This window comes from Mobula birostris, chromosome 25, assembly GCF_030028105.1.
Source record: "Mobula birostris isolate sMobBir1 chromosome 25, sMobBir1.hap1, whole genome shotgun sequence".
NCBI lineage: Eukaryota > Metazoa > Chordata > Chondrichthyes > Myliobatiformes > Myliobatidae > Mobula > Mobula birostris.
Window position 1 is genome coordinate 53,890,284 of NC_092394.1, and position 27,950 is coordinate 53,918,233.

Below are 27,950 nucleotides of genomic sequence, written 5' to 3' on the forward strand. Positions count from 1 at the left end.
CACTTTATGAACATTGTGCATGTGTTTTTCTCTTTTATTATTATATTTATCTTTTGTGTTTTTTTGTGCTTTATCAGATCTGGAGTAACAATTATTCCGTTGCCCTTTACACTTGTTTACAGGAAATGACATTGAACATCTTGAATTTCCACCCAGGGGAAGTGATTTAATAATCATACCACTTCTGTTTAAAAGGCTTGACTGGAATTAACTTCCACATCCATTGGTACAATAGGTGAACAAAGTGATGATTGAACAGCTCGCATGCATTCTTACTCTACCAGCAACAATACATTAAACAACCTGTTAAGAGATGGAGGAAACTTATAACTTGTAGAGTGTATACCACATACAGAAACACAAATTTCATTGGCAAAACAACTAAGTTTATTGAGGGTTTGAATATAAAGATTAGGAAACCAAACTGTTTAATTGAATGCAAGATACAAAAATTGATCATAAATAACCATGAAACATGAATGCATGTCTTACTGCTAAAAGATTTGGTGAAACTACACCTTGCCTCTGCATATGTTTTTTTAAACAGCCACAGAATGGAAAGCCTCAACGTTAGTTATACCTATTTTGGAGTAACTTCAGTCGGCTGCATTATGGATGATACGCTGGACTCAGAAAAGTCTGCTATCAAAGGGACTCCACTCTTCATTTAGCCCTTCAATGATGACATTCCAGCTCGCATTATCTCATCAACAAGAAGAATATTGCTGGCAATTACAGTACTGAAAAACAATATTTTAAAGAAAAATTACAGTTCAAAACTATTGCAAACAATTAAAATAAAATTAACTGCTAGAAAATGTGAATACCCATGATATAGTTTTTGGCACTAATGTGCCCCTAGGTATGCCCCCAGGCAGAGATACCCGTCAACTATCAGTCTCGAGGTGTGCAACTTAAAACCCCAGTTTAAAGTGCAGAACAAGTGCATTTCCGATCAATATCATCTACTCGAAAATAAACCACAACAATCTATATTTTTAAGCATTCCTTCAAATATTTCAGCTGCAAAAATGATTCATAAATAATTATAATATGGGAAATGAGAGAGAGGCAAACAGAAATGCTGGAGCCTCATCTCACCAGGTGGGTCATACCAAGAGCTGAAACAGCTGTCTCCCTATCCACTAACAAATGAAGCATGAAACTCGGTTGTACTTTTCCTGGACATCAATATGCCGTTGCAACAGTACAACCTTGACATCTTACAAAACGCTGCTGGTTAGGAAAAATGTGAATTACTCAGTTAACTCAGTAGATTAAACTGTTCTGCTTGAAGACAGCAATGGTGTGTCTCATTTAGGTTCGAGGGTTGTTCTACAAGTGTCAGCTGAATGAGAACTAATTGCCTGTCAATTCAGCAAAATGAATCCTCCTCATGCATCAGTGCTAAGACAGCATGCTGGTCATTATTAAGAAACTGAAGGCATATTTCTTAAGAAGTCCACTACGAGGGGCAGAACTTCCACATGTTAAGGTTCAATTTAAAAGTATTGTTTAAACTTGTTTTACATATATAGCCTAGCATATCCTTTGGTGAGAGTGAATAGGAAGAACAACTTAAGACTTCAAGATTGAACTAGGCATCTCTATTATTCACCAGTGTTCATTCCTTCGGATATAAAAAGATACTGCCCACAGCAGTTTCAGATGACCTTTTACAGAATGCAGTTCAATGTGATTCCAATTGACCAAGGTGTTCAATGAGGATAGAGCTGTGGATGTTGTCCACATGGATTTTTGTAAGGCATTCAACAAGGTCTTCCTTGGTATACTCATCCAGAAGATTAAGATAAATCGAATCTATCAGTGTGACTTGGTAGTTTTGATTCAGAATTGGCTAGCCCATACAAGATGGAGGATAGTGGTCAACAGATCTTATTCTGGCTGGAGGTTCTTGAATAGTGGTGTTCCACAGGGGTCCATACTGGGACTTCTGCTGTTCTGTGGTGTATGTAAATGACTTGGATGAAAATGCAGATAGGTGGGTTGGCAAGTTTGCAGATGACAGACTGATGGTATGGTGGATAGTGTAGAAGATTGCTTCAGGATATGATGGCTTACAGATATGGTAGACAGAGCCTAATCCAAGCATGTGTGAGGAACTGCACTTTAAGAGAAGTCACTCTGGTACAGAACACTGTTAATGGCAAGACCACAGCTCCCTGAAAGCGGCCGCACAAGTCAATAGGAGTCAAGAAGTTATGTTGCAACTTCATAACTGGTTAGGCCACATTTGGTGTGTTTCATTAAATCCTTTATAAGGATGTGAAAGCTTTGGAGAAACTGCAGAAGAGGTTTATCAGGATGCTGTCTGGATTAGAGGCATTTGTTATACAAGCAGAGATTGGACAAATTTAGGAAGCTTTCTTCAGAGCAGCAGAGACCAAGAGTTGAATGGATAGTTTATAAAATTGAGAGAGGAAGCATTCAGAGGAGATTGTGGGGGCATTTTTTTTTTTGTTTCTAGGACGGTAGGTGTTAGGTCTGGTGGTGGAATCAGACTTGCTAAGGTATTTGAGATGCCCTTAGATGGGCGCATGAATATGCAGAAAATGGAATGATATGGACCACATGCAGGCAGAAAAGATTAAGTACCATTGGTTTAATTTAGCACAATATTATGCTACACAGCCTGTTTTTGCACTGTATTGTTCTATGTTCAATTTATCAAATCTTCTTGTTAAGGATACAGTAAATACTGTCTATTATGTTTTTCTGTCAGGAGACCTCACTGAGGGATGCATCCTACCCAGTTAACACTTCGTTTCCAACTCCTGAACATTTACCTTTCGCAAACTGCACATGCAGGAAATGGCTTTAGATTAATAAGTAAAAGCTTCATGCTGTGATAACCACTTCCAATGAAGAGTAACTTGAAAAAACTGAAAATGACAGCAAGATTCAGCTTCTCCCTTGTGCAGTAAATTAAAATTTACCCATTAACATACCATGAATGAAGCAACTGCTTTTTGACATTATAATTGTCCCAAACTCCAGCTTCTCCAGCCAGCATTGGTTCACCTGCAAAATGATGAATCAAGCAGATACTGGTTCACAGAGTCACTTAATCTGACAGCACAGAAACAGGCCTTTTGTTGCAACTCATCCATTCTAACAAACTACCTACAAGCTAGTCACATCTTCCCACATTTGATCCAAAGTCACTGAACCTTTCCATTAATTTCCATTAAACTTGAATTTAAATTACGTAGTCAAAGCACATTTCAACAAACAGTTGGAAGTATCAGGACACGACATTAAGCATTTCATTGTAGATATATTACATCAGTTCTCCGTAATGTGAGAAACAAGCCCTATAGCCCAGTTTACATTAATCTCATTCCCTCTCTATTCTCCCATTCCCCACCCCCAGCCCAAGGCCATCATTCCCCTACGCACAAGGAGCAATTAACCTGCCGACTCACATGCTTACTTACCAGTATTTAAGTCTACTCCAACAAGTTGACTGCACTTGGAGTATTCGGTCTGGATTTTTACAAGTGTCTCTTGAGGGTCATATCCTGAGTTTTGCGCAAGTATCTGAAAAACGGTGGCTAATTATTTGCTGTACAAATATATCAGTCATATCTTGCAGAGGTTAAAAGGATAAGAACAGAAAAGAGCAGCTAAAAACATAAGAACACAAAGTGCATTATGCACATTCCTTAATTACTTTAAAATAGATACTTATAGCAATTAATTCCAGAGTACCTAAGACATCCAACTTCTTTAAAGACTTTCCCTTGCTCTACCATTGCTGCCATCCTCACCTGCATCTCCAATTCCCAATCATCACTCTCACCCCAGCTTCCCACTGCCATTGAAGGGATAGAGCTCCCCTTGTCCTTACTCCCACCCCATGAGCCACCCACACATCCAGCACACCATTCCCCATACCCTGCAATTTTTAAACAGGATCCTACCACTAAATACTTCATTCCCTCCCTACCTCCGTTTTCCATAGGATCACACTCTCTACATGACTCCCTTGTCCACTCATCCCAGCTGGTACTTATGCCCGTATAATAAGAATCATAAAATGTCAGCCAGAGCACAAGGAACAATTGCTGGGATCAAACGTGTAATGTGGAGGGGAAAGGTGACCTGAGTGCTAGGTAACCAAGGTATTGTCTCTGCAGACCTGAGCCTGCAGTGCCCAAGGCAATGATCCACGATGAGTCGAGCTGAACAAATGATCCAGCCAGGTAGGGGTGGAGAAGTGACCAAGGTATAAAAGAATGAACACACCAGTGGTGAGGTCTCTTGGATTTGGGCTCACCACAAATTAGGTTGCGACTAACACTGTGGACCGATTGGAATGGGGTCCCGCAGTTAAACGGACTCAGGCTCGGTTCCAAGATAAGTACCATTTGTTGTAACTTAGCAATAAAGTGTGTTGTTTGTAGCATTGAATGTGCAAGGCTTATTTCTATCAGATCTGCAAACAATCCTTAACTTTTGGCACAGCAGCCTGCAAGTGGGACAAGTGCTACACCTGGCTCTAAATTACTACCATCACCACCATTCAGGACTCCAAAAATTCCTTCCAAATTTAGAGACTATTCTAGCAAGTGGGTCTACTATATCCAGCGCTCCCAGTGTGGCCTCCTCTACATTTCTGAGGCCTGACATAGATTGGGAGAAGAATTCATTGAGCACCTTTCTCCATCCGCCACAAAAGACAAAGTTTCTCAGTGGCCACCAGTTTTAATTTCATCCCCAATTCCGACATGTTGGCCCATGGCCTTCACAACTGTCGCAATGAGGCCACACTCAGGTTGGAGGAATAACACCTCATACTCCATCTGGGTAGCCCCCAACCTGTCGGCATGAACATCGATTTCGCTATTTTCCAATGATTTCTCCCCCTCCTCTTTTCCTTATATCACTCTAGCTCCCTCTGACCCCTTCTCTACTCCTCACCTATCCATTATCTCCTTCTGCTGACCTCCTCACTCCTCTCATGTCAAATTCTTTGTTCTTCAGCACTTCACGTCCTCTGCACATCACCTCCGATGTTCTCACTTCATTCCCCCACCACCAGCAATCACCTGCCAGCTTGTTTTCCTTCCCCTCCCCCCACTTTCTTCTGGTTTCTTCCCCCTTCCCTTCCAGTCCAGAAGGGTCTCGTCCTGAAACGTCGACTTCTTATTCCCTTCCAGAGACGCCTCCAGCGTTTTATGTGCATAGTAAATAATAATCCTGTTAGCAGCTGTCAGGAAGAACAATTCCAATTTAATGCAGAACTAATGCAATCCAAGTTCCCCGAAAAATAACTGCATTTGAAAATATATTCAGACATACAATGTCTAAAAGATTCTTACCTTGGGAATAACTAACAGAGCATCTGCAAATGCTTGCACTCCCAGTTGTGCTCTGCCCTTTACGTTGGGCTTGTGTTTGATCAAAGCATCTGCTACGGCAACTTCAAATGCACCTGCACCTGGCACTACACATCCTATAAGACAAAGTCAAAGTGATTTTGCTATCACTTGATTCTAATTGAAGTTTTAATACAAAACTACAAATATGGGAAATTGGCTCACCAAATGCCTCAATGTTTAATTGTGCTATGTTTTAAATTTTTGAAACAAAACCACTGAGAAAGTGAATGTGGCACAGTGAAGGTGCAGCAGCAACTTGCTTTAAACAAAACTAGTCCATTTACAGCAAGAAAGGCATTGTTGTTCACAGCTCTTCAATCAGGCGAAGATTTCTGCCATCAGAACATTTTCAGGCAGTAAGTTCAAGACCACCATCATCTTGTGAGCCTCGTCAAGACAGCTCACTCTTGGTGCAATCTCCAACACGAATATAATTGTACACCATTATATTTTAATTTAACTGCCCTGCACAAATTCCACTAAAAAGCACCCCATCTGCCTTTGTCCACTGTCTCTTTAGAATAAAGGAGATGGAGGGACATTTAAATGAGGCATATAAATTTAGGATACCCAGGCCAGCTTTTGTCATTCAACTTTCCAGTTAATACAGGCAAGAAGGAAGAAAAACAAAATCAGTAAAGACAGATTTCCAAGAGACAATGTATAAAATTATGAGGGGGCTGATAAATAGGAAAGACCTTCTGTTCTCAGCAGGGAGGTCAAAAGCCAGAGGGATAGGCTTAAAGTAAGTGTTAGAAAGATCAGGAGTGAGATATAAAAGTACCACCACCCAGAAAGTGGTAGGTAGACTGGAAATTACTGCCCAAGGTGGGGAGAGTGAAAATTCTCAAATTCTAATTGTACATGGAAATGTAATTTAAAGTTTATTGACCTGCAGGATTAAGTATCAGGAAGTTAGGATGGGTAACTGTCAACTAACAGACACAGTGGGTCAAGTAGTCTCTTCTTAAATTTTCATCCTTTTTTTTTTAAAAAAGAAATACTTTAGTCAGCACGGATTTGTAAAAGACCATTTCTGGGTAACTGGATTAAATTTTCTAAATAACAACCAAGTTAACACGTTTGATATGAAAAAGCTTGAAATAATCTGGATAGCCAAAGCTCTCGTGTTGCAAACTAATCAAAACAGTATTCAAAGAACAGTGGCAAGTTGGATTGAAGAATTTTTCAGCAGAAGCAATAAGCAATGGACAGCAAATTATCTGTGTTTTATTTTTAAATGTGACACAATAAAACACAGAGGCAAGGTTATGCTAGAAATGTATCAAGTACAGGATAGGTTACAAATTGATTTGAATACGAAAGGTGATTTAAACACAAGAATTTTATCCGACAGGAAAGGTTGAATACAGTTCATTTATTCCCAATAGTCTCAAGGAAGATTTAATTTTTGTCTAAAAACTGACAGGCAAAGGTACAATGAAATGAAAGAACCAATTTCTTTCCAAAACACAAACCAGGAGAAAATTTATGTAAACTAATAGGCAAGATTAAAGGTTTGGTGAAGAAAAGTGTTTTCAAAGAATTGTAAATCAATAATTATTGCCTGAAAGAGTAGAAAGTGTTGTCAAATTTAAAGTAGTGAATGGTCTAGCCTGAAATCTAATACACCAAGAGTTGTAAAACAAAAGGGCTGGATAGCTCTTTGATTAGCATGGCCTTTAGTATAATCTTTATAACCTACTACAAAATAAGATTTAGTTATTTAAACTTGTTTGAACGTTCAGTGAGACAATATTGATTCAAGACTCATTCAAGTTCACCACTCCAATAAAAGATCAAGTACAAACTCCCATTTAAGATTCCTTCATTCATGTAAATTAAAATTACTTGCCATCCTCAATTGCGTTCTTTACTGCACGCAGGCCATCACGCACAGCATCTTTGATTTGTGTTAAAGTGTGCTTGTTTGGACCCTTCAGAAGCAGTGTCACTGACCGTGGATTGTCACATTGCTCAACAAAGGTAAACTTTTCTTCACCCTGTATATATAAAAAAAGTCAAATTTTATACAATACAAAATCTGAATCCTAACACAATAAGATTTACAAAAATTAATGGTCCAAGAATTCATGATACATCTTCCCTCCTCATTGATTACAATTCCTCAAAGCATGTAAATAAGAAAATGAGCTTTACACCACACCCAAGAGAAGATACCTGACAATTTACCACATCTTCTTCCATAGTATAATCAGGTCACATCCTCTAGCTTACAAGATTGCTTTGAGTCAGTGGAATAGACAAAATCCTGGAATTCATCTTCAAGCCTGAATGAATCGGAGTCTGAATGACAGTTGTCACAGACTCAATGAAGACCTGTGTAGATGAGTGTGCCTTTGAGAACATACTGGATATACCCAAATTCAAAGCCATGGATGAGCCAGGAGATTCACAGTCTGCTGAATGGCTAAGTCTGTGGCATTCAAGACTGGTGATCCAGATCTATCTTTCTTTATTAATCTTTTTATTGAAATAAAAAGAGCATATATACAAACAAGAGGAGAATTCGCTCAGAAATATATATATCGATAACAATACAAACAAAAAGTGAAATAGACATTATCAAAATCATACATAGTATTAAGCTAATATGTAGTATATAAAATAGAAAAGACGACAGCTAATTCTCCTCTTATCAATTCATGGAGAGAGAGAAAAAAAACTAAATTTTTTAAATGAAGAAAAAAAAAAACCACTACACTATACGAGAAAAGGAAAAAGAAAGGGACTGGGCAGTCCATTCTGAGGATACGACCAAAAAAAAAGGAAAGACTTTCTCATCAAATCTAAAACTTTGACAACAAAAATAATTGGAAGAGTAATAAAGCAAATCAAATGAAAATATTGAATAAAAGATCACCAGATTTGCTCAATTTTAAAGGATGTATCAAATCTCTGACTTCTTATTTTCTCTAAACTTAAACAGGACATAATGGAGGAAAGCCAATAAAAGACAGTAGGTGGATTAGAATCCTTCCACTTCAGTAAAATGGCTCTCCTAGCCAATAAAGTCGAAAAAACTATCATACGTTGAGTGGAAACGGGAATATTTCCTGCTTCCGATGGGATAATCCCAAAGATTGCCCGAAGTAAATTAGGTTGTAGGTGCAGATCCAAGACTTTTGATAGCATTTTAAAAACATCTCTCCAAAAATTATCTAGCTTTATGCAAGACCAAAACATACGAATTAAAATGGCCACCTCAATATTACATCTATCACAAATAGGATTGATTTTGGAAAAAATACCTGCTAGTTTATCCTTTGACATATGGGCCCAATGCACTACCTTGAACTGTATCAAAAAATGACAGGCACAAATAGATGATTTATTAACCAACTGAAAAATTTTACTCCATTGATTATCTGAAAATGACTCTTGAAATTCCAATTCCCAAGCACGTTTAATTTTATCTTTAGACACCATTCCTAAATTCAATAACCATTTATAAATTACAGCTATCAACCTTTTTTGAAGTGGTTTAAGCTGAAAGAGAGCATCTATCATATTAGGTGGATAAGCAGAAGGGTACTTTGGCAGCAAACCACATTAAAAAAAAGTCCTAATTTGTAAATATCTAAAAAAGTGTACATTAGATAAATCATATTTATCCACTAACTGAGAAAAAGACATTAAACAATCCCCTAAAAACAAATCTGAAAAAGTTGTTATACCCTTGGCTTTCCAAATTAAAAAGGCCTTATCCAAAACTGGTTTAAAAAAATAACTGAAATGGATATTACTAGAAAGAACAAAATTATTTAACTCAAAAGATCTACGAAATGGAAACCAAATTCTTAAGGTATGTTTAATAATGGGATTAAGGTCTTGTCTACTAATCTTAGAAAACAAAAAAGGAAGAGGAACTCCCAATAAAGAGGCCAAAGAGAATCCCTTCACCGAGTTTTCCTCCAAATCCAACCATGAAGGACATTCATGCATGTCTGAATAATGAACCCAAAAATAATATATCGAATATTAATTGCCCAATAATACATTCTAAAATTTGGCAAAACCATACCACCGTCCTTTTTTAATTTCTGCAATAAGGGTTTACTCAATCTAGATTTTTATTATTCCAAATATAAAGTAAGATTATAGAGTCTATTCTGTCAAAAAACATTTTAGGAACAAAGGAAGGAACTGCCTGAAATGTATATACGAATTCTGGTAGAACTATCATTTTAATAGCATTAATTCCACCTATTAATGATAATATCATAGGTGACCATTTAGAAAGCATTTGTTGGGGGTAAACAGGTCCTTAAAATTTTTAGTAATTTTAATACCAAGATAAGTAATTTTTAGCAATACTAAAAGGTACTTGATGATATTGATCTGAGTAATTATTAATGGGAAATAACTCACTTTTATGTAAATTTATGTCCAGAAAAACTACTGAATTCAGAAAATATAAATAACACAGAAGGAATAGATTTCCTAGGATCTGAAACATAAACTAACAGGTCATCTGCATACAACAAAACCTTGTGTACTTTGTCTTCTCTCTTAATACCCTGAACAGTATTGGAATCTCTAAGAGCAATAGCAAGGGGTTCTAAAGCCAAGTTAAACAATAAAGGGCTAAGAGGACATCCCTGCCGAGTACTTCTGTATAATCTAAAGGAAGGAGATTTTTGATTATCTATATACTAGTAAGACTCCCTTGCTCTGTTTGTGACCTCCAATTAGCGCAAACGGTGCATTACAGCAGAACTTTTTTTGGCTAAATGAAATTTAAATGCGCAAACTTACAGAATGCAGGCAAAGTTCAGGGTTATATATTCATATAAAATTCCCCAAAAATCAACAGGCTGGCTTTCACCCCAGACCCATTCGGCCATCATGGAAATCGGGACGCAACAGCCCGATGCATGCGCACAGCCAGCCTCAGCAGCGACACCTACTGGAGCAAAAGGGCAGGGCAGCTCTATTTCAAGGGGTCACATTCTGCTAATCACCATCAGCCTGTGCAGAATTGGGAGAGATCTAACTGCCACCCATCAATAAGAGAGATAATTAAATCTTATTGTAATGATGTACTCCCAGACACCCATAAAACCCTTTGCTGCAGTCAAAGGACAGCGGTGACGATATCACGTCCACTTAGGAGAGCGCCAACCACATCAAGAATAATCAGCATCCTTTGGTGTTAGTGCTTCGTATCTTCTAACCAGCATTAGGGTTAAAATAAAATGGTCAGCCTAATTATGCCGCGTGGAAAGGGAAGGGGGACATTATGGCCAGGAGATGGCGCCAAACGTCGTCAGGAAGCAGCAAGGAGAGGGAGAGAACAAGAATCGGATGAGGCCAGGGCCGCACAACTCCAGGATCAGAGAGTCAGGACAAAAAAAGATGAGAGAAGAGACAGAGGAGAGGCATGCACATCTCCGGGATCAGAAACAAACAACAAACAGCAGAAGAGCTGAAGAGACGAGGGATGAAAGGGCTGCAGGTCTCCAGAATGACAACAAGAGGCACAAGGGTGGCAGATAAACCAGAAATGATGCCATCAAAAGTGTCCTTTGTTAAACAAGGAGCTATATTTGCTTTGCTACGCATCGTTCTTCTTTAATAAACTGAGGTTTTCTACTTCAGTTTCCAAAGCAAAGCGATACCAATAGCATTCAGGAAAATTTAATGTTCATTCTGGTCACATCAGACTGCACTACCCTTCTCTCAAAGGGTGCCCCAACGGGTCACTCCGTTAGTTATAACCGCAGCCATAGGGGCTCGATAGATCAATTTGATCCAGGAAATAAATCCCAGACCAGAATTAAATCTTTCCAAAACCTCAAATAAGTAAGACCACTCCACTCTATCAAAGGCTTTCTCTGCATCAAGAGAAACAATACATTCAAATTCTTTAGATGGAGAGGAGGAATAATCTTCGAATGTTAAAATGTGAATACAGTCGGCCCTCCTTATCTGCGAGGGATTGGTTTCGGGACCTCTCGCGGATACCAAAAAACACGATGCTCAAGTCCCTAATTTTTTGCACCACGGACCGGTTTATTATTGACAATATTCTTGCAGACCAGCCGTCCCGGGGGGGGGTTGGGTTGCCAACGGACAAGAGTGCAGTCAAATACGTTGTGTTCACCCTGAGAAAGACTACAATGACCATGAAACCTTGTGCAGGCACCTGTGTACGCATGCGTGTACGTGCCGATTTTTTCTACAAATCGTTTTTGGCGATTCTGTTCGGGGGGGGGTGTTAATCACATCCAGAATATAGGTGATAAGTGGCTAGTACACTCAATTTTGTTTATAAAAGGGTTTATCTAATGAATTTAATATTAAACACACAGCGCATATTTTCCTCGCATGAATATAGTGATAAGTCAATTATCAGGGGAGGACGGGAGCTTGAAGTAAGTGTTGAAAAAACTTCCAGTAGAAGTGGTAGAGGCAGGTTCGATATTATCATTTAAAGAGAAATTGGATAGGTACATGGACAGGAAAGGAATGGAGGGTTATGGGCTGAGTGCAGGTCGGTGGGACTAGGTGAGAGTAGCGTTCGGCACGGACTAGAAGGGCAGAGATGGCCTATTTCCGTGCTGTAATTGTTATATGATTATACAAGTCACTTATAAGTCAATAGCATCATAACATTTTCAGTAATGTTTGGATAGTAAACACACAGCACATATTTTCCCCGTATGAACATATAAAATCATTGCAACACACCAATATCACTGTATCAGTGGGAGCCCTGGGCTTGTTTCCCTGCAACAAGACGGTACCATCGAGGGGTGATGGGAGACAGCGATACTCGAAGGAGGTTCCTTATGTCCAGTCTATTCCACAATTTCGTTTTCGTTGCATTCATTGCAGAGATATGTTGGAAATGGAAGCAACGTTTTCAGTGCTTTCATGGCTATCTCAGGATATTTAGCCTCGACTTTGATCCAGAATGCCAGCAGAGATGTTATGTCAAAATACTTTTCAGCCCATCATCATTTCCAAGCTGGAGGAGTTGATCTCCTTCCCGCGCTGACATGGATGACGCGAGGGTAATGACCTTCTATGCGTAATGACCTCGTGCGTGTTCAGGCTCAACACTGCGTGACAGGGAATGAGGAAAGGTGCAGCTGACTCACATCGTCAAATCATATCGTTTCCTCGCAGCCCGGTGGTTGGGGACCGCTGCCTTATTCAACCTGTCCCAATGCGGTGGACCTTAGGACCCAGCGGAGCCCCGAACCTTATTTAACCTGTCTCAGTGCAGTGGGCATTAGGACCCGGCAGCGGAGTTCTGAATCCGCAGTGTTTCTGTACACAAAAATAATCACGATCGCGATTTAAAATAAAGTGGAAATAATAAAGCCATCAGAAAGCGCTGAAGCACCATCGGTCATTGGAAAAGCATTAGGTTACAGTTGGTCAACGATTGGAACAATTTTAAAGGATAAAATGAGGAAGGCCCTGCCCGATTAAAGCTACAATTATTACTAAGCAACGCAGTGGTTTAATTATTAGGTTTTGGGGTTTAGGGTTTTTGATTCTCCACATCAACCCGGCAGGAATGGGCAGTGCACTCAGGAGCGATCTGTCACTGGATCGAACTCGGGAACTTCTGTTCCCCAGCCCTGAAACATACGTCTAAGTATTTTATATGCATAGAAAGGTAAAATATATACTATATACTAAGACAAACATTTGACTAACTGACGCTAAGTAATACCGGATGTACTTGTTCCGACTTGCTTAGCAAGAGAACTTCCATTTTTTTTTGATCCCCATCCACAATAACCTACGCAATCCTCCCGTATACTTTAAATCATCTCTAGAGTACTTATATACCTAATACAATGTAAATGCTTTGTAAAATAGTCGTTATACTGCATTGTTTAGGGAATAATGACAAGAAAAAAAATCTGTACATGCTGGAACAGCAAGTGCTGGAAGAGCACTTCCGGATTTTCTCGATTCTCAGTTGGTTGAATTCGCACATGCGGAACTCACGGATAAGGAGGGCCGACTGTACCTATTTTTAATAAATCCATTTTGATCATTGGAAATAACAGTAAGTAAAATACTCTCAAGTCTGTTAGCCAAGATCTTAGAGAGAATTTTAAAATCCACATTCAGTAGAGAGATTGGTCTATAGGAAGCGCATTCAGATAAATCTTTTTCTTTTTTAGGAATTAATGAGATTGATGCTTCATAAAAAGTTTTTGGGAGATTCCCAGAGGATACAGAATCAGTGAAAATTTGACATAAATGAGGTGTAAGTATTTCAGTGAAAGTCTTATAAAATTCCACTGTATATCCATCCGGTCCCGGAGCCTTACCTGGTTGGGAAGAGGATATAGCTCTTGCTATATTTTAATAGGTGCATCTAATATATTCATATCTTGGATAGAAATTCTAGGTATATCGTCGGCTCTCCTTATCCACGAGTTCCGCATGTGCGAATTTAACCAACCGCGAATCAAGAAAACTCGGAAGTGCTCTTCTAGCACTTGCCGTTCGAACGTGTACAGACATTTTTTCCTTGTCATTATTCCCTAAACAATGCAGTATAACGACTATTTTACATAGTATTTACATTGTATTAGGTATTATAAGTAATCTAGAGATGATTTAAAGTATATGGGAAGATGTGCATAGGTTATCGTGGATTGGGATTGGAAAAAAACCAGAAGTTCTCTTACTAAGTAAGTTGGAACAGGTACATCCAGTATTATTTAGCATCAGTTAGTCAAACGTTTGTCTTAGTATATAGCATATATTTTACCTTTCTATGCATATAAAACATTTAAGAAATGTATGTTTCAGCGCCGGGCTCGGGAACGGAAATTCCCGAGTTCGATCCAGTGACAGACTGCTCCCAAGCGCTCTCCATCCCTGCCGGTTTGATGTGGAGGATCAAAAACCCAAAACCCACTGCGTTGCTTAGTAATAATTGTAGCTTTAATTGGGGCGGGGCTTTTCTCACTTTATCCTTTAAAATTGTTGTGATCGTTGACCCTCTGTAGCCTAACACTTTTCCAATGACCGATGGCATTTCATCTCTTTCCGATTGCTTTATTATTTCCACTTTATTTTAAATCATGATTATTTTCGTGAACAGAAACACTGTGGATTCAGAGCTCAGCACACCGGGTCCTAATGTCCACCGCACTGAGACAGGTTAAATAAGGTCCGGGGTTCCGCTGGGTCCTAAGCTCCACCGCATTTAGACAGATTGAATAAGGGACTTGAGCATCCGTGTTTTTTGGTATCCGTGAGGGGTCCCGGAACCAATCCCTCGTGGTTAAGGAGGGCCAACTGTATTCAATTTTTGCAAAAATCTATTCATAAAAGTAATATTGTCTGAAAATTCAGATTTATAGAGGTTACAGTAGAACTTCATAAATACCTTATTAATTTCATAAGGATCTACCGTTTCAGTTCTATCAGGTCTTCCTATTTTCAGAATCTGTCTTTTAGCCATATTTACTTTTAATTGACCAGCCAATAATTTACCTAACCTGTCCCCATGTACAAACCCCATTTCCAGAAAAGTTGGGATATTTTCCAAAATGCAATAAAAACAAAAGTCTGTGATATGTTAATTCACGTGAACCTTTATTTAACTGACAAAAGTACAAAGAAAAGATTTTCAATAGTTTTACTGCCCAACTTCATTGTATTCTGTAAACACACACAAATTTAGAACTTGATGGCTGCAACACACTCAACAAAAGTTGGGACAGGGGCATGTTTACCTTTGTGTTACATCACCTTTCCTTTTAATACCACTTTTTAATCATTTTGGAACTAAGGATACTAATTGTAGTAGATCTGCAATTGGAAATTTTGTCCATTCCTGTTTGATATAAAACTTTAGCTGCTCAACAGTCCGTGGTCTCCGTTGTCTGATTCTCCTCTTCATGATGCGCCATACATTTTCAATAGGAGATAGATCTGGAGTGGCAGCAGGCCAGTCAAGTACAGGCACTTTGTGTCTACAAAGCCACGCTGCTGTAGCCCATGCAGAATGTGGACTGGCATTGTCCTGCTGAAATAAGCATGGACATCCCGGGAAGAGACGTCGCCTTGATGGCAACATAGGTCTCTCTAAAATCCTAATATCCGCCTCAGAGTCAATGGTACCTTCACATACGTGCAACTCACCCATGCCATGGGCACTGATGCATCCCCATACCATCACAGATGCTGGCTTTTGCACTTTTTGCTGATAACAATCTGGACGGTCGTTTACATCTCTGGCACAGAGAACTCCATGCCCGTTTTTTTCCGAAAATTAGCTGAAATGTGGACTCATCTGACCACAGCACACGGTTTCACAGTCTTTTGGTCCATCTGAGATGAGCTCGGGCCCAGGGAACTCGCCGGTGTTTCTGCATAGAGTTGATGTATGGCTTCCTCCTTGCGTAATACAGTTTCAAGTTGCATTTCTGGATGCAGCGACAGATTGTGTTGAGTGACAATGGTTTTCCGAAGTACTCCCGAGCCCAGGTGGCTATAATTGTCACAGTAGCATGACTTTTCTGTGCACTTTTCAATCTTATTTTAACCCTTTCCCAACTTTTGTTGAGTGTGTTGCAGCCAAATTCTAAATTTGTATATATTTACAAAATACAATTAAGTTGGTCAGTAAAACTATTGAAAATCTTTTCTTTGTACTTTTGTCAGTTAAATAAAGGTTCACATGAATTAACATATCAGATTTTTGTTTTTATTACATTTTGGAAAATATCCCAACTTTTCTGGAAATGGGGTTTGTATATAAAATTGACTTTTAGATTGAAGAAGTTACTGCTCAATGGGAAAAGTCAAAAGCAAATCATGCTGTTTGGAGTTCTACCCTTTCCTTATAGAGATCTTCACTAGGCATTACTGAATAAACTTTATCTATTTCTTTAATCCTATTAGTAATCACTAGAAGTTCCACCTTGGTTTTCCTTCTTAAACCTACTGAGTACGAAATTATCTGCCCCCTAAGAAAAGATTCCATTGTATCCCAAATAACCAAATTTGACATTCCCTCAGTTGTATTCAATTCAAAAAAATATAGAAATTTGCTCTTTAATAAAGCTTACAAAGGTTGAATCTTGTAGCAATGTAGCATTAAATCTCCACTGAGTTATCTTCAGAATATTATCAAGGAACTTCAAAGTTAATTTCATGGGTGCATGATCCAACAACACAATCACAACAGAGGGCATCAAACGCGCGTCCAGCAAAAAATAATCAATTCTTGAGTATTTATGGTATACATGTGAAAAAAAAGAAAAATCCTCATCTTTATGATGCATAAATCTCCAATTATCCACCAGACCGTATTCTAATAAAAAAGAATTAATACAAGTCGCAGCTTTATTAGGAAGCAACGGATTGGTAGACGATCTGTCAATCAACGGATTGAGATAGCAGCTAAAGTCACCGCCCATAATCAACTTATATTCATTTAAATTCCGCAGCACAGAAAATAGCTTCTTAAAAAATTCAGGGCTATCTATATTAGGTGCATAAACACACACCAAAGCCACCTTTTGACCACATAACAGACCAGTAACAATTAAGTATCTTCCAATTAAATCAGTAACAGTATTAAAATGTACAAAAGGGATTTAGAATTAATAAAAATAGATACCCCTCCTATTTTATTTACTGCTAAAGAACGAAATAAGGGTCCCCTCCAAAATAAAAAAACAATTTTCATCCTGCCCTCGGATATGAGTGTCCTGCGCAAAAATAATATCCGTATTAAGTGTTTTTAATTTTTCAAAAATCTTTCTGTGCTTAATAGGTTGGTTTATACTGTTCAGATTCCAAGATATTATATTAATTTTATTAAGATCCATATTTAAAGTTTAACTTAAAATTTTATAAAGTAAGCTAATGCGCAGGCGCAAACTAAATCCAAAGACAAATCATGACTCAGAAAGAAAAGCAAGATAACTGACCAAATAAAAACCCCTCGGACTGCCCAGTCGAAAAAAAACTAATCTAAGTTAATTCTTAGCTGGGAGCTGTTTGTAGCGGCTTTGATGAAGGTCCGCTCCACATTTTATGAGTGCCCAGACATAGACCTGGTCGATTTACTTAGATCTGTTGTTGTTTGCTTTAATAGTTAATATAGTTTAGGATTTAATTAAAAAAATACATATTTACTTATTTTTTCTTTGATTTCTAAGTCTTTAACATTAGTTGTAGTATATTAGTTGGTTGGATTTATCTTCTTTTGAATACACGGTTATGTATTTTAAATGAATCTAAGATGGCCGTCATTAGGTTTTAACTATTGTTAGACATAATATGAAAATATTTGGAATTTGTTTACTTCTTTATGTACCCCTTGTTATGTCTTTTTGGTGGTGATAACATATTACTTTGTAAGCGGGGCTGCTAACTGGAGACAGGGGTCAAGGGTCATTAGAGTAGCATGCTGTCCGCCTATTGGACGGTTTCCGGGCCTCCGGGGCAGGGAGGTGGATCTATTAGATTAGATCCAGATCTATACAAGTCGTTCAGGTAGGACCTACAGAAGGCTATTTCAAGGGTGAAAGTACAGTTCCGATTGAGGTTAGAGACAGAATTGTGTGCATGTTAGCTCTGGTTGGTTTTGTAGGCTGTTACTTCACTCCCAAATGAGCTCAAAGCCTTTTATACACGATTTGAAAGGGACAATAACACTACACCCGTGCGAATCCCTGCAACGTCCTGTAATCTCTGTCTAAAAGGCTGACATCAGAACATCCTTCAAGAGGGTAAACTCTCTGCAAGGCACCAGGCCTGGTAAGGGTCTGAAAACCTGTACCAACCAACTGGTGGAATCGTTCAAAGACATCTTCAATCTCTTACTGCTGTAGTCAGAGGCTTACAACTGAACTGTTTCAAAAGGACAACTATCATTCTAGTGCCCAAGAACAGGGTGAGCTAATTCAACAACTATCATCCAGTGGAAGTCACATCTACTGTGATGAGGTGCTTTAAGAGGTTGCAACTCCTGCCTAAGCAAGGAGCTGGACTCACCTCAATAGCTGATGCAATCTCACTGGCTCTCCACTCAGCCTTGGATCACCTGGACAACAATAATACCTACATCAGGCTGCTGTTTATTCAGGTCAGCTTTCAACAAAATCATACCTTCAGTTCTAATCAACAAAGCTTCAAAAACTGGGCCTTTGTAACAGAATGCTTGACTTCCTCAGCGTGAAGCCACAATCTATGCAGATCGGAAATATCATCTCCTCCTCATGACAATCAACATTCAGGGATGCATGCTTAACCCACTGCTCTAATCTGCCTACACCCACAATTGTGTGGCTGGGCACAACTGAAAGGGTAACTAAATTTGGCTGACTGACAGACACTGACACACACACACATACACATCCTTATTAAGGAATCAGAAATTGATAAAGTGAGCAGTATCAAGTTCCTGGCGTTAACATCTCTGAGGATTTATCCCGAACCCAACATACTGATTCAATTACAAGGAAGGCACAACTGCAAGTTATATTTCATAAGGAGTTTGAGGAGAATTGATACGTCGCCACAGACACTCGCAATTTCCTACAGATGCACCATGGAGAGCATTCTAACTGGTTGCATCACCTCATGATACGGAGGGCCACTGCACAAGCTGCAGGAAGTTGTAAAGTCAGCCAGAGCCACCATGGGCACTGGCCTCCTCAGCATTTTGAACACCTTCAAAAGGCCATGCCTCAAAACAGCAGCATCCATCATCCAGGACATGTCCCCCTCTCATTGCTACCATCGAGGAGGGAAGGAGCCTGAAGACACATGCTCAACATTTTAGGGACAGCCTCTTCCCTTCTGCCATCAGATTTCTGTATGAACAACGAACGCATGAACACTACCTCTGCTTTGCTGCAAAACAAAAAAGAAAAATTCCCAACATATGCCAGTGATATTAAACCCGATTCTAGATCTAAAATAAGGTTTGAATCTATAGCCAGACTCAACATTTAAAACCTATGAATGGCAGTGACCTTACCATCATTTAGAAACTTGCAGATGACATGCTAGACTTTAGAACATTGAGATGGGACTTAAGTGAAACATAGGGTGGATATGACCCATTTCCTCGAGGCGAAGTGGGAGTCACAGTTTAAAAGTAAGTGATAACCTATTTAAGACAGATGTAATGTTTTCTTCCAAGGGAGGGTTATGAGATTTTGGAGCTCTTCCTCAAGACCACTGGAATCAGAGCCTTTTAAGTTTTTTTCCCCCCCAAGAGTTAGATTTTCAACAAGTGGTAAAAAAGCTATGATTTCTGTTATATGAACAAAGAGCCCCCTCCTGCTCATGATTCATACACCTGTATCACAATATTATCAGCAGCAAGTTGATGTTAATAACTTTCTTCTGAAGAAAGTAAATATCACTATTGTAGACAACACAGTCCGAACAGGGAAAAGAACAGTCTTTAGTAATCTGCTCTTGCTGTTTATTTTATAGACAACAGACAATAGGTGCAGGAGTAGGCCATTCAGCCCTTCGAGCCAGCACCAACATTCACTGTGATCATGGCTGATCATCCACAATCAGTACCCTTTTCCTGCCTTCTCCCCATATCCCTTCACTCCGCTATCTTTAAGAGTTCCATCTCTTTTTTGAAACAATCCAGAGGATTGGCCTCCGCTGCCTTCTGAGGCAGAACATTCCACAGAACCACAACCCCCTGTGAAAAAGTTTTTCCTTAACTCCATTCTAAATTGTCTACCCCTTATTCTTAAACTGTGGCCTCTGGTTCCAGACTCCCCCAACATCAGGAACATGTTTCCTGCCTCTAGTGTGTCCAATCCCCTAATAATCTTATATGTTTCAATCTGATCCCCTCTCATCCTTCTAAATTCCAGTGTACACAACCCCAGCTGCTCCAATCTTTCAACATATGACAGTCCCACCATCCCTGGAGTTAATCTCGTGAACCTACGCTGCACTCCCTCAATAGCTAGAATGTCCTTCCTCAAATTTGGAGACCAAAACTGTACACAATATTCCAGGTGTGGTCTCACCAGGGCCCTGTACAACTGCAGAAGGACCTCTTTGCTCCTATACTCAATTCCCCTTGTTATGAAGGCCAGCATGCCATTAGCTTTCTTCACTGCCTGCTGTACCTGCATGCTTACTTTCAGTGACTGATGAACAAGGACACCAAGATCTCGTTGTACTTTCCCTTTTCCTAACTTGACTCCATTTAGATAGTAATCTGCCTTCCTGTTTGCCACCAAAGTGGATAACCTCACATTCATCCGCATTAAACTGCATCTGCCCACTCACCCAACCTGTCCAAGTCACCCTGCATTCTCATAACATCATCCTCACATTTCACACTGCCACCCAACTTTGTGCCATCTGCAAATTTGCTAACGTTACTTTTAATCCCTTCATCTATATCATTAATGTATATTGTAAATAGCTGCGGTCCCAACACCGAGCCTCGCGGCACCCCACTAGCCACTGCCTGCCATTCTGAAAAGGACCCATTAATCCCTACTCTTTGTTTCATGTCTGCCAACCAATTTTCTATCCATGTCAGTACCCTACTCCCAATACCATTTGCTCTAATTTTGCACAATAACCTCCTATGTGGGACCTTATCAAAGGCTTTCTGAAAGTCCAGGTACACTACATCCACTGGCTTTCCCATGTCCATTTTCATAGTCACATTCCCAAAAAATTCCCCTTTGTAAATCCATGCTGACCCTGACCTATCCCTCCACTGCTATCCAAATATGCCGCTATTACATCTTTTATAATTGATTCCAGCATCTTCCCCACCAGATGTCAGACTAACTGGTCTATAATTGCCTGTTTTCTCTCTCTCCCTCCCTTCTTAAAAAGTGGGATAACATTAGCTACCCTCCAATCCACAGGAACTGATCCTGAATCTATAGAACATTGGAACATTTTGTTGCTTTAGTAGGCTGGAATTGATTTTTCATTTCTATATAAAGGATTATATATTCAGGATTAATTACACATTTCATGGAACATTCAGTTAAAAATCACTTCTAATGAATTGATGTTGAAATCTTTGTTTGGGCCATTATTGTTCCATTGTTGATAATGATTAAACATTGTGGGCAAGTACAAGAACACACATAGGTTTCTTAGTTTGAAGTAACAATCTTGACCTGCTTAGCTTTGTGTGGTGGTGAAATGTGATGGGTATGCAGTGATGCAAGCAAAGGGGGGGGGGTGGTATCTAGCCAATGCATCATGCAATGTTCACCACTGGATGGCCCGAAGCTTCAGCATTCCAGCCATGTTACAGAATGAACCAATAACTCAATTTTAATAATACAGGGAAAGAAGTGACTAACACTACCTACCAAAGTGTACTCATATACAAGTCCAGCATGTCCCAAGCATTCTGGGGTGAGGTCTTCCACAGAATTCATGGCAATGCCTCCACAAGCAAGTGTCAGCCTGAAATTAATGTGAACATTAGTCACCGACATTCAAAAGTTTATTAATTATCACTTGATCTATGGTTCATAACCTCAAGTTCAAACAGCCTTAGTATTTATATGCCTTTTCATATGGATAAACACCTTAAAATTACCTCAAGTTGAAAAGACCAAAAGCCATGAAATATTTTGGAATATGGAAAGCACAAAGAATTAAACCTAAGAAATTTAAAATTAACTTGTGCACCTGAAGAAGGCAGACAACATTGAACATTTCTGTTTATCAAAACCAGGTATAGCTCAAAGACATCCAAGCACCCTAATGGCATCCAGATTCATGGAAAGGAACGTTATTTCAGATCCCATAATCTATTTTGCTCAACTTTAGTTGGTATAGTTACAAATATAAAACCTGGAAATCTGAAAAAGAAAATTCTGCAAACAACTAAGGTCCAGTATTGGCAATGGACGAAAACTTTTTAAGGCTCTTTTCACTGATGCCATCCAACATTCCAATTATTTCCAGTATCTATGGTCTATTTTGCTATGTGTAAGCCTCATTCTATGGTAATGCATCATAAAATTCTGAAACACCATAGATGTGCAACTGTTTTCAGGTGTTCTGTCAGTTATTTTGAAGTAAACTTGAAGACAAAAATTAGATTAATTCTACACATCTACAATATATGGAAGAAAGGCTGCATCCAACAAGTCAGAATCACAATAAGCAGGATAAATATAATTTTCCCCATGTGTGAACTTTAATACAATGTTTGTACATTGCTAGGTGGCAGAAGGTTAGGGACCCTGATGCAGTAAAACCGGTATAATGTTTAAATGGCTGCTTTCAAACTGGAAACATAGATGGTTAACTTGAAAATTAGCACATAATGGAGGTAGGGAATGGCAGTAGGGAAATAGGCAATACTGAGCAGCAAACTCAAGTACAATAAATCGATAATAGGCTGCAGAAGAATCATCGTCTGGTTTACTGATTCCGCCAAAAGCTTGAATTACTTCCAAACTTGACCTCAAGCCGTCTTATTTCTGCAGCCACTTATTAACCCATACAGGATATCAGATTTTTGACTAACCTTTCCATGTTTCTTCGCTTTGCTCTTCTGAGTGCCACAATGCCCTCTTTTGCAAATGCATCCAACGATAATGGATCAATACCCTGCCAAATTAAATTTAAAAGCCGTTCACTCAAAGCACAGAAAAAGGCCCGTGGCCCACCAATTCTTCAAAACCTATCAAACATCATTCACACCAACCATATGTTGTTCTCAAAATTCCCTTCAACCTCCAGCCAGATTTTACCATTCAGCGACAGTAGGAGGAACTTAAGCTGACAACCTAGGAAACTGAAGCACCTATGGCCACAGGAAAAATGTGTAAACTCAATACTGGGGTCAGGATTGAACCTGCATCACTAAAGGCTGAGAGACAGGAACCTTTCAGATAAATATATTAACAAAAAACATACAGACAGAAGAGAATTCATTAAAATATGCTGAAAATTTAAGTTAGAAATAATAATATGCAGTTAGATACTGCACAAGTGCTTTGATTATAGTCACCAGACAACAGGAAACAAAACCGCTAAACATTCAGGTGCGAATATTACTCACTCTACCCAAAGGAAAAACAAATCACGAACACTATTTTACAGGTGAAAAGTGAATTTTAAGTAGAATGGCAAAATCTGCTCAAGCTAAGAGGCAAACTAATATTCAGATATTAGGAAAATCCCTTCCAGTATGCATATTGTAGTCTGATCTCCTGTAGCAACTGCACTAAAATGAGAAAACAGCCAATGCCAACTGTTCTAACAAGTTGGCAAGGATCTTAAACTCTGACTAGCAACACACATCAAAGTTGCTGGTGAACGCAGCAGGCCAGGCAGCCTCTCTAGGAAGAGTTACAGTCGGCGTTTCGAGCCGAGACCCTTCGTCAGGACTAACTGAAGGAAAAGCTAGTCTCTGCACGAAATGTCAGCTGTACGCCTTCCCACAGATGCTGCCTGGCCTGCTGCGTTCACCAGCAACTTTAATGTGTGTTGCCTGAATTTCCAGCATCTACAGAATTCTTCGTGTTAAACTCTGACTAGCTGCCTTGTACTAAAAAGTAGTTTTGAAAATAAAATTATTTAACAAAGCATTTACCTTTTGGTTAATTACTACAAATCCTTTTTTGGAATCTCCACAAACTTTTCTCTTCAGTGCTATGATTTTCTTAACTCGGTCTTCAATGAACTTTCTCTCTGCTTGAACAAATTTTTCCCTCTCATCAGCACTCTTATAGAAGAATCCAGAATTTACTTCTCTGTGTACAAATAAAACAACTAGTTAATACAAGACATTTTAGATGGCAAGTTCTATTAAATATTAGTAAAATGTAACCTGTTTGGCTTTATTTTGGCAATCTTTATCAAGTACCATTTTGATTTTTTTCCTATAAGGTAAATAGTTTCAGAACACCAGTGGAATTAATAAAACTGAAGGCTGGAATAGAAGAACTTGGCTAAAGGTTGCTCAATCATGGCTGGCTCAGTGCAAGTGCAGATCATGGTTGTTATATTCATGTTTGTAATGCTTTGAATGTTATTGTTGAATTATTTACATTTTAACCATTTGTAAGCAACAACATGATGTACTATTATTTCTTTGCCTTGTCTGACATTAACTATATCACTTTTTTCCTTCCTCTATTCTCTATCACACTAACTCAGGTGTCATCTGAGGACTTCAAAACTGTCATTAATTAGCACATCAAGTACTGTATCTAGTATTAAACACTGCAGAACTCCCTGCAATTTGCCATCTGGTTGGTCCCTGATGACTCTGTTCACGAGACATCAAATTTTTTTTAAGAAGTGATCGTGCTGAGTAATTTAGATTATGAAGACATACAGTCCTCTTTTATTGTCATGTAGTAATGCATGCATTAAGAAATGATACAATATTTCCTCCGGTGTGATATCACAAAACACAGGACAGACCAAGACTGAAAAAAAAACTAACAAAGCCACATAATTATAACATATAGTTACAACAGTGCATCAATATCATAACTTGATGAAGAAGTCCATGAGCACAGTAAAAGTTCAAAGTCTCTCAAAAGTCCCACACCTCAAGCAGACAGGAGAAGGAAGAAAAACTCTCCCTGCCATACCCGACCACGGTCTGACTTTGAGTCATCCGAAAACTTCGAGCTCTGATCAGCTCTCCGACACTGAGTACTGAGCGCCATCTCTATCCAAACGATTCGACCTCCTTCTCAGGCACCAAAAGCAGGCAAGGCCGGGGATTTTGAGGCCTTCCCTCCGAAAGATTCCCCACCGCGCAGTAACGACAGCAGCGAACCAGCATTTCAGAAATTTTTCCAGATGTTCCTCTGTGCTTTCACGTCCATCTCCATCAAATCAGAATTGTTCACGGCCCCTATTTAACAGATACGATATCATTTTTCGTCGGAGGGCTGCTCTGCGCTCTCTCTCCTTCCTCAAGTTATTAAAATCCATGCAGTCAACATGAAATGCATTAACACTAAACCCTCAAATTCACTCAGATTAACGGTGTCCTTGATTGCTGTCAGTGATTTAACTTTTCACTAAAGATTTGCTCAGCACCAGTGTTTGACAGACTGGCCAATAATTACTTGGTCGAGGATGTAATTATTTTCCTGGATATTTCTTTTAATCCGTTACTGTGATGGAATTAAAAGACAAATGGAAATGAATAAAATCAAATCTGCATTGCATTGTTATTGTGACCAAAAAGTACTGGTCACAGGCACAAACACTGAACACAAGCAGCCATTTGATCATGCAAGGCTTGCAGAAAAACCACTGGAAGTTAGACAATTTTTTTCAGTAAGCTCCATAAATATGCAATTTCAGCAAAAAAAAATTTTACTGTAGCAGCCAACCCATCAGTTACTAGAAATCTCTCTTTATTTGAAGTACTCAAGATCTGTCAAGTAGGGTGCCGTGCACAATCCTGATTTGATGGAGACAGACGTGAGTGCACGGAGGAACATCTGGTGAAACTTCTGAAATGCCTGCTTCGCTGCCGCCACTACTGTGTGATCCAAAATCTCCGGAGGGGAAGGCCCTGAATCCTCGGCTTTGTCTGTTGCTTGGGGACCGGGGCCGGGGTCCAAGTGCTCGGCAGAGGTGGTGCTCGGTGTCGGAGGCTCAAAGTTTTCGGACGGACTCAGGTCCAGTGCTTCCAGGATGCTGCATCAGCAAGTTTGCGGCACTGGAAGCTCATGGCAGGGAGAGTTTCTTCCTTCTACCGTCTGCGTGAGATGTTGGGGCTATCGGGACTTTGAGACTTTTTTTTACCGTGCCCATGGCCGGCTCATCAAATTACGGTATTGCTTTGCACTGTTGTAACTATATGTTATAATTATGTGGTTTTGTCAGTTTTAGTCTTGGTCTGTCTTGTGTTTCTGTGGTATCATACCGGAGGAACATTGTATCATTTTTTAATGCATGCATTTCTAAATGACAATAAACGAGGACTGAGTGTCCTCATAATCTAATCTAATCCTTCCCAACCCAACTCTTGACATAAATACTCCTCGTCCTTGTCACCACTCTAATAAACCTCCATTTCTCTAATGCCTTCACATCCTCAGAGCTCAAGATGAGAAAGCACAAGGCCTAATGAGCATTTCAGAGATTTAAACTAATGTTTTTTACTTTTGTCTCAAATTCTCCACAAGACCTTCCTATAAGCCTTTTACCAATTTGACTTGCCAATGTAATCTTAAAAATGATCTGTACATTCCCAAATCTTTGCTTTACCCAACTCCTGAAAAGGTATTTCGTCATTTCAGTTAAGTTTCAAGACTTGACATCCCAAATCAAAATTCAATTGCAGTCAGAAAAATTGCTTCTTTACAAATTTTCAAGGCTATAATTCAAACTAACTTCAGGAAAAGCAAAAGTTCACATACGTCTTTTCATATTCCAGTGAAACACTACAGGTAAGAATGTATGCATTTTCCACTCTTTTCTTCATGTCTGGGTGACGAGCACCATGATCCAATACTATTCCTCTCACAAAGCTGAAAAAGAAATAAATTATCCACCAGTTTAATAAGTGGTAAAATGCAGTACAATATCCAAATGTTTCAAAATTTTTGATGAATAGGCATCTTGCTCATTGAGCCTGATTCATACCTTCACTTCCAATTTAAATTCACTAGAAATTTTGCAACTGTGTAGTCTAAATAAAAATGAATCAAGTGTATTAAGACATTACAAAATAGCTTCCAATAATCAGTCAGTACAGCATGAAGCCCTGAAGGTATCAGATCACAGTTTAAATTCAGATGAAAAATGTCTGAATTCTCCGATTTCCCATAATACAATAACGAAAGATCAGAGAATGCAGGGTTAGGAAATGCAGAATGGATTTGGCTTCAACACCCAGAGACTGCCATTAAGAGAAGTAATGTTCCACAATGAGGTCTGTGCCAATTGCTACTTCGGAGTTGTGACTTAAGGAAAAAGTATTTCCAACTTTACATTAACATCGGAACCTTAACTGGATAAGGAAGACTCCAACAAATTACAGGGCTGTGGTAAATTTGCTGGATGGGCAAATATGCACAAGGTCTTACAATTTTATTACCAAATATAGCAAGATTACATAGAGCAGTGCAAAAATAGGGCTTTTTGGTCCACGATGTTGTGCCAACCCTTTAACCTACTCTAAGATCAAATGAATCCTTCATAGAGTTCTCCATTTTTATTTCATTTATAAGTCTATTAAAAGTCCTGAATACATCTGCCTGTACACCATCTCTGGCAGCATATTCCATGAACCTACCATTGTAGCAAAAAATATACTTCCACATCCTTTAGTACTTTTCTCCAAACACATTAAAGTTTGTATTAGCCACTTCCATCCTGGGAAAAAGTCTCTGGTTGTACAACTCAATCTATGTGTCTCATCTTATAAACCTATCACGTCACCTCTCACCCTTCTTTGCTCCGAAGAGAAAAGTCCTACCATCCTCAACCTAATCCAGGTAGCATGCTGGTAAATCTCCTATACATCCAAATTCTTCCTATATTGAAGCAATCAGAACTGAAAATAACATTCCA

At 39.1% G+C, this 27,950-nt stretch overlaps 1 protein-coding gene across 1 annotated transcript in view; it reads right to left on the minus strand.

The window, feature by feature from the left end:
* Positions 1–364: 364 nt before the first annotated feature.
* The window catches only part of cct6a (chaperonin containing TCP1, subunit 6A (zeta 1)), a 40,888-nt gene continuing 13,302 nt past the window's right edge, over positions 365–27,950 (minus strand). Inside the window, exons 6-14 of the mRNA XM_072242836.1 lie at positions 26,795–26,905; positions 23,995–24,154; positions 22,924–23,006; positions 21,752–21,848; positions 7,261–7,408; positions 5,346–5,479; positions 3,459–3,561; positions 2,970–3,042; positions 365–740 (exon numbers count right to left, since the gene is read on the minus strand). Of these exons, the coding sequence (XP_072098937.1) occupies positions 668–740; positions 2,970–3,042; positions 3,459–3,561; positions 5,346–5,479; positions 7,261–7,408; positions 21,752–21,848; positions 22,924–23,006; positions 23,995–24,154; positions 26,795–26,905 (982 nt within the window). The 3' untranslated portion in view covers positions 365–667. The remainder of the gene's footprint in view (positions 741–2,969; positions 3,043–3,458; positions 3,562–5,345; positions 5,480–7,260; positions 7,409–21,751; positions 21,849–22,923; positions 23,007–23,994; positions 24,155–26,794; positions 26,906–27,950) is intronic.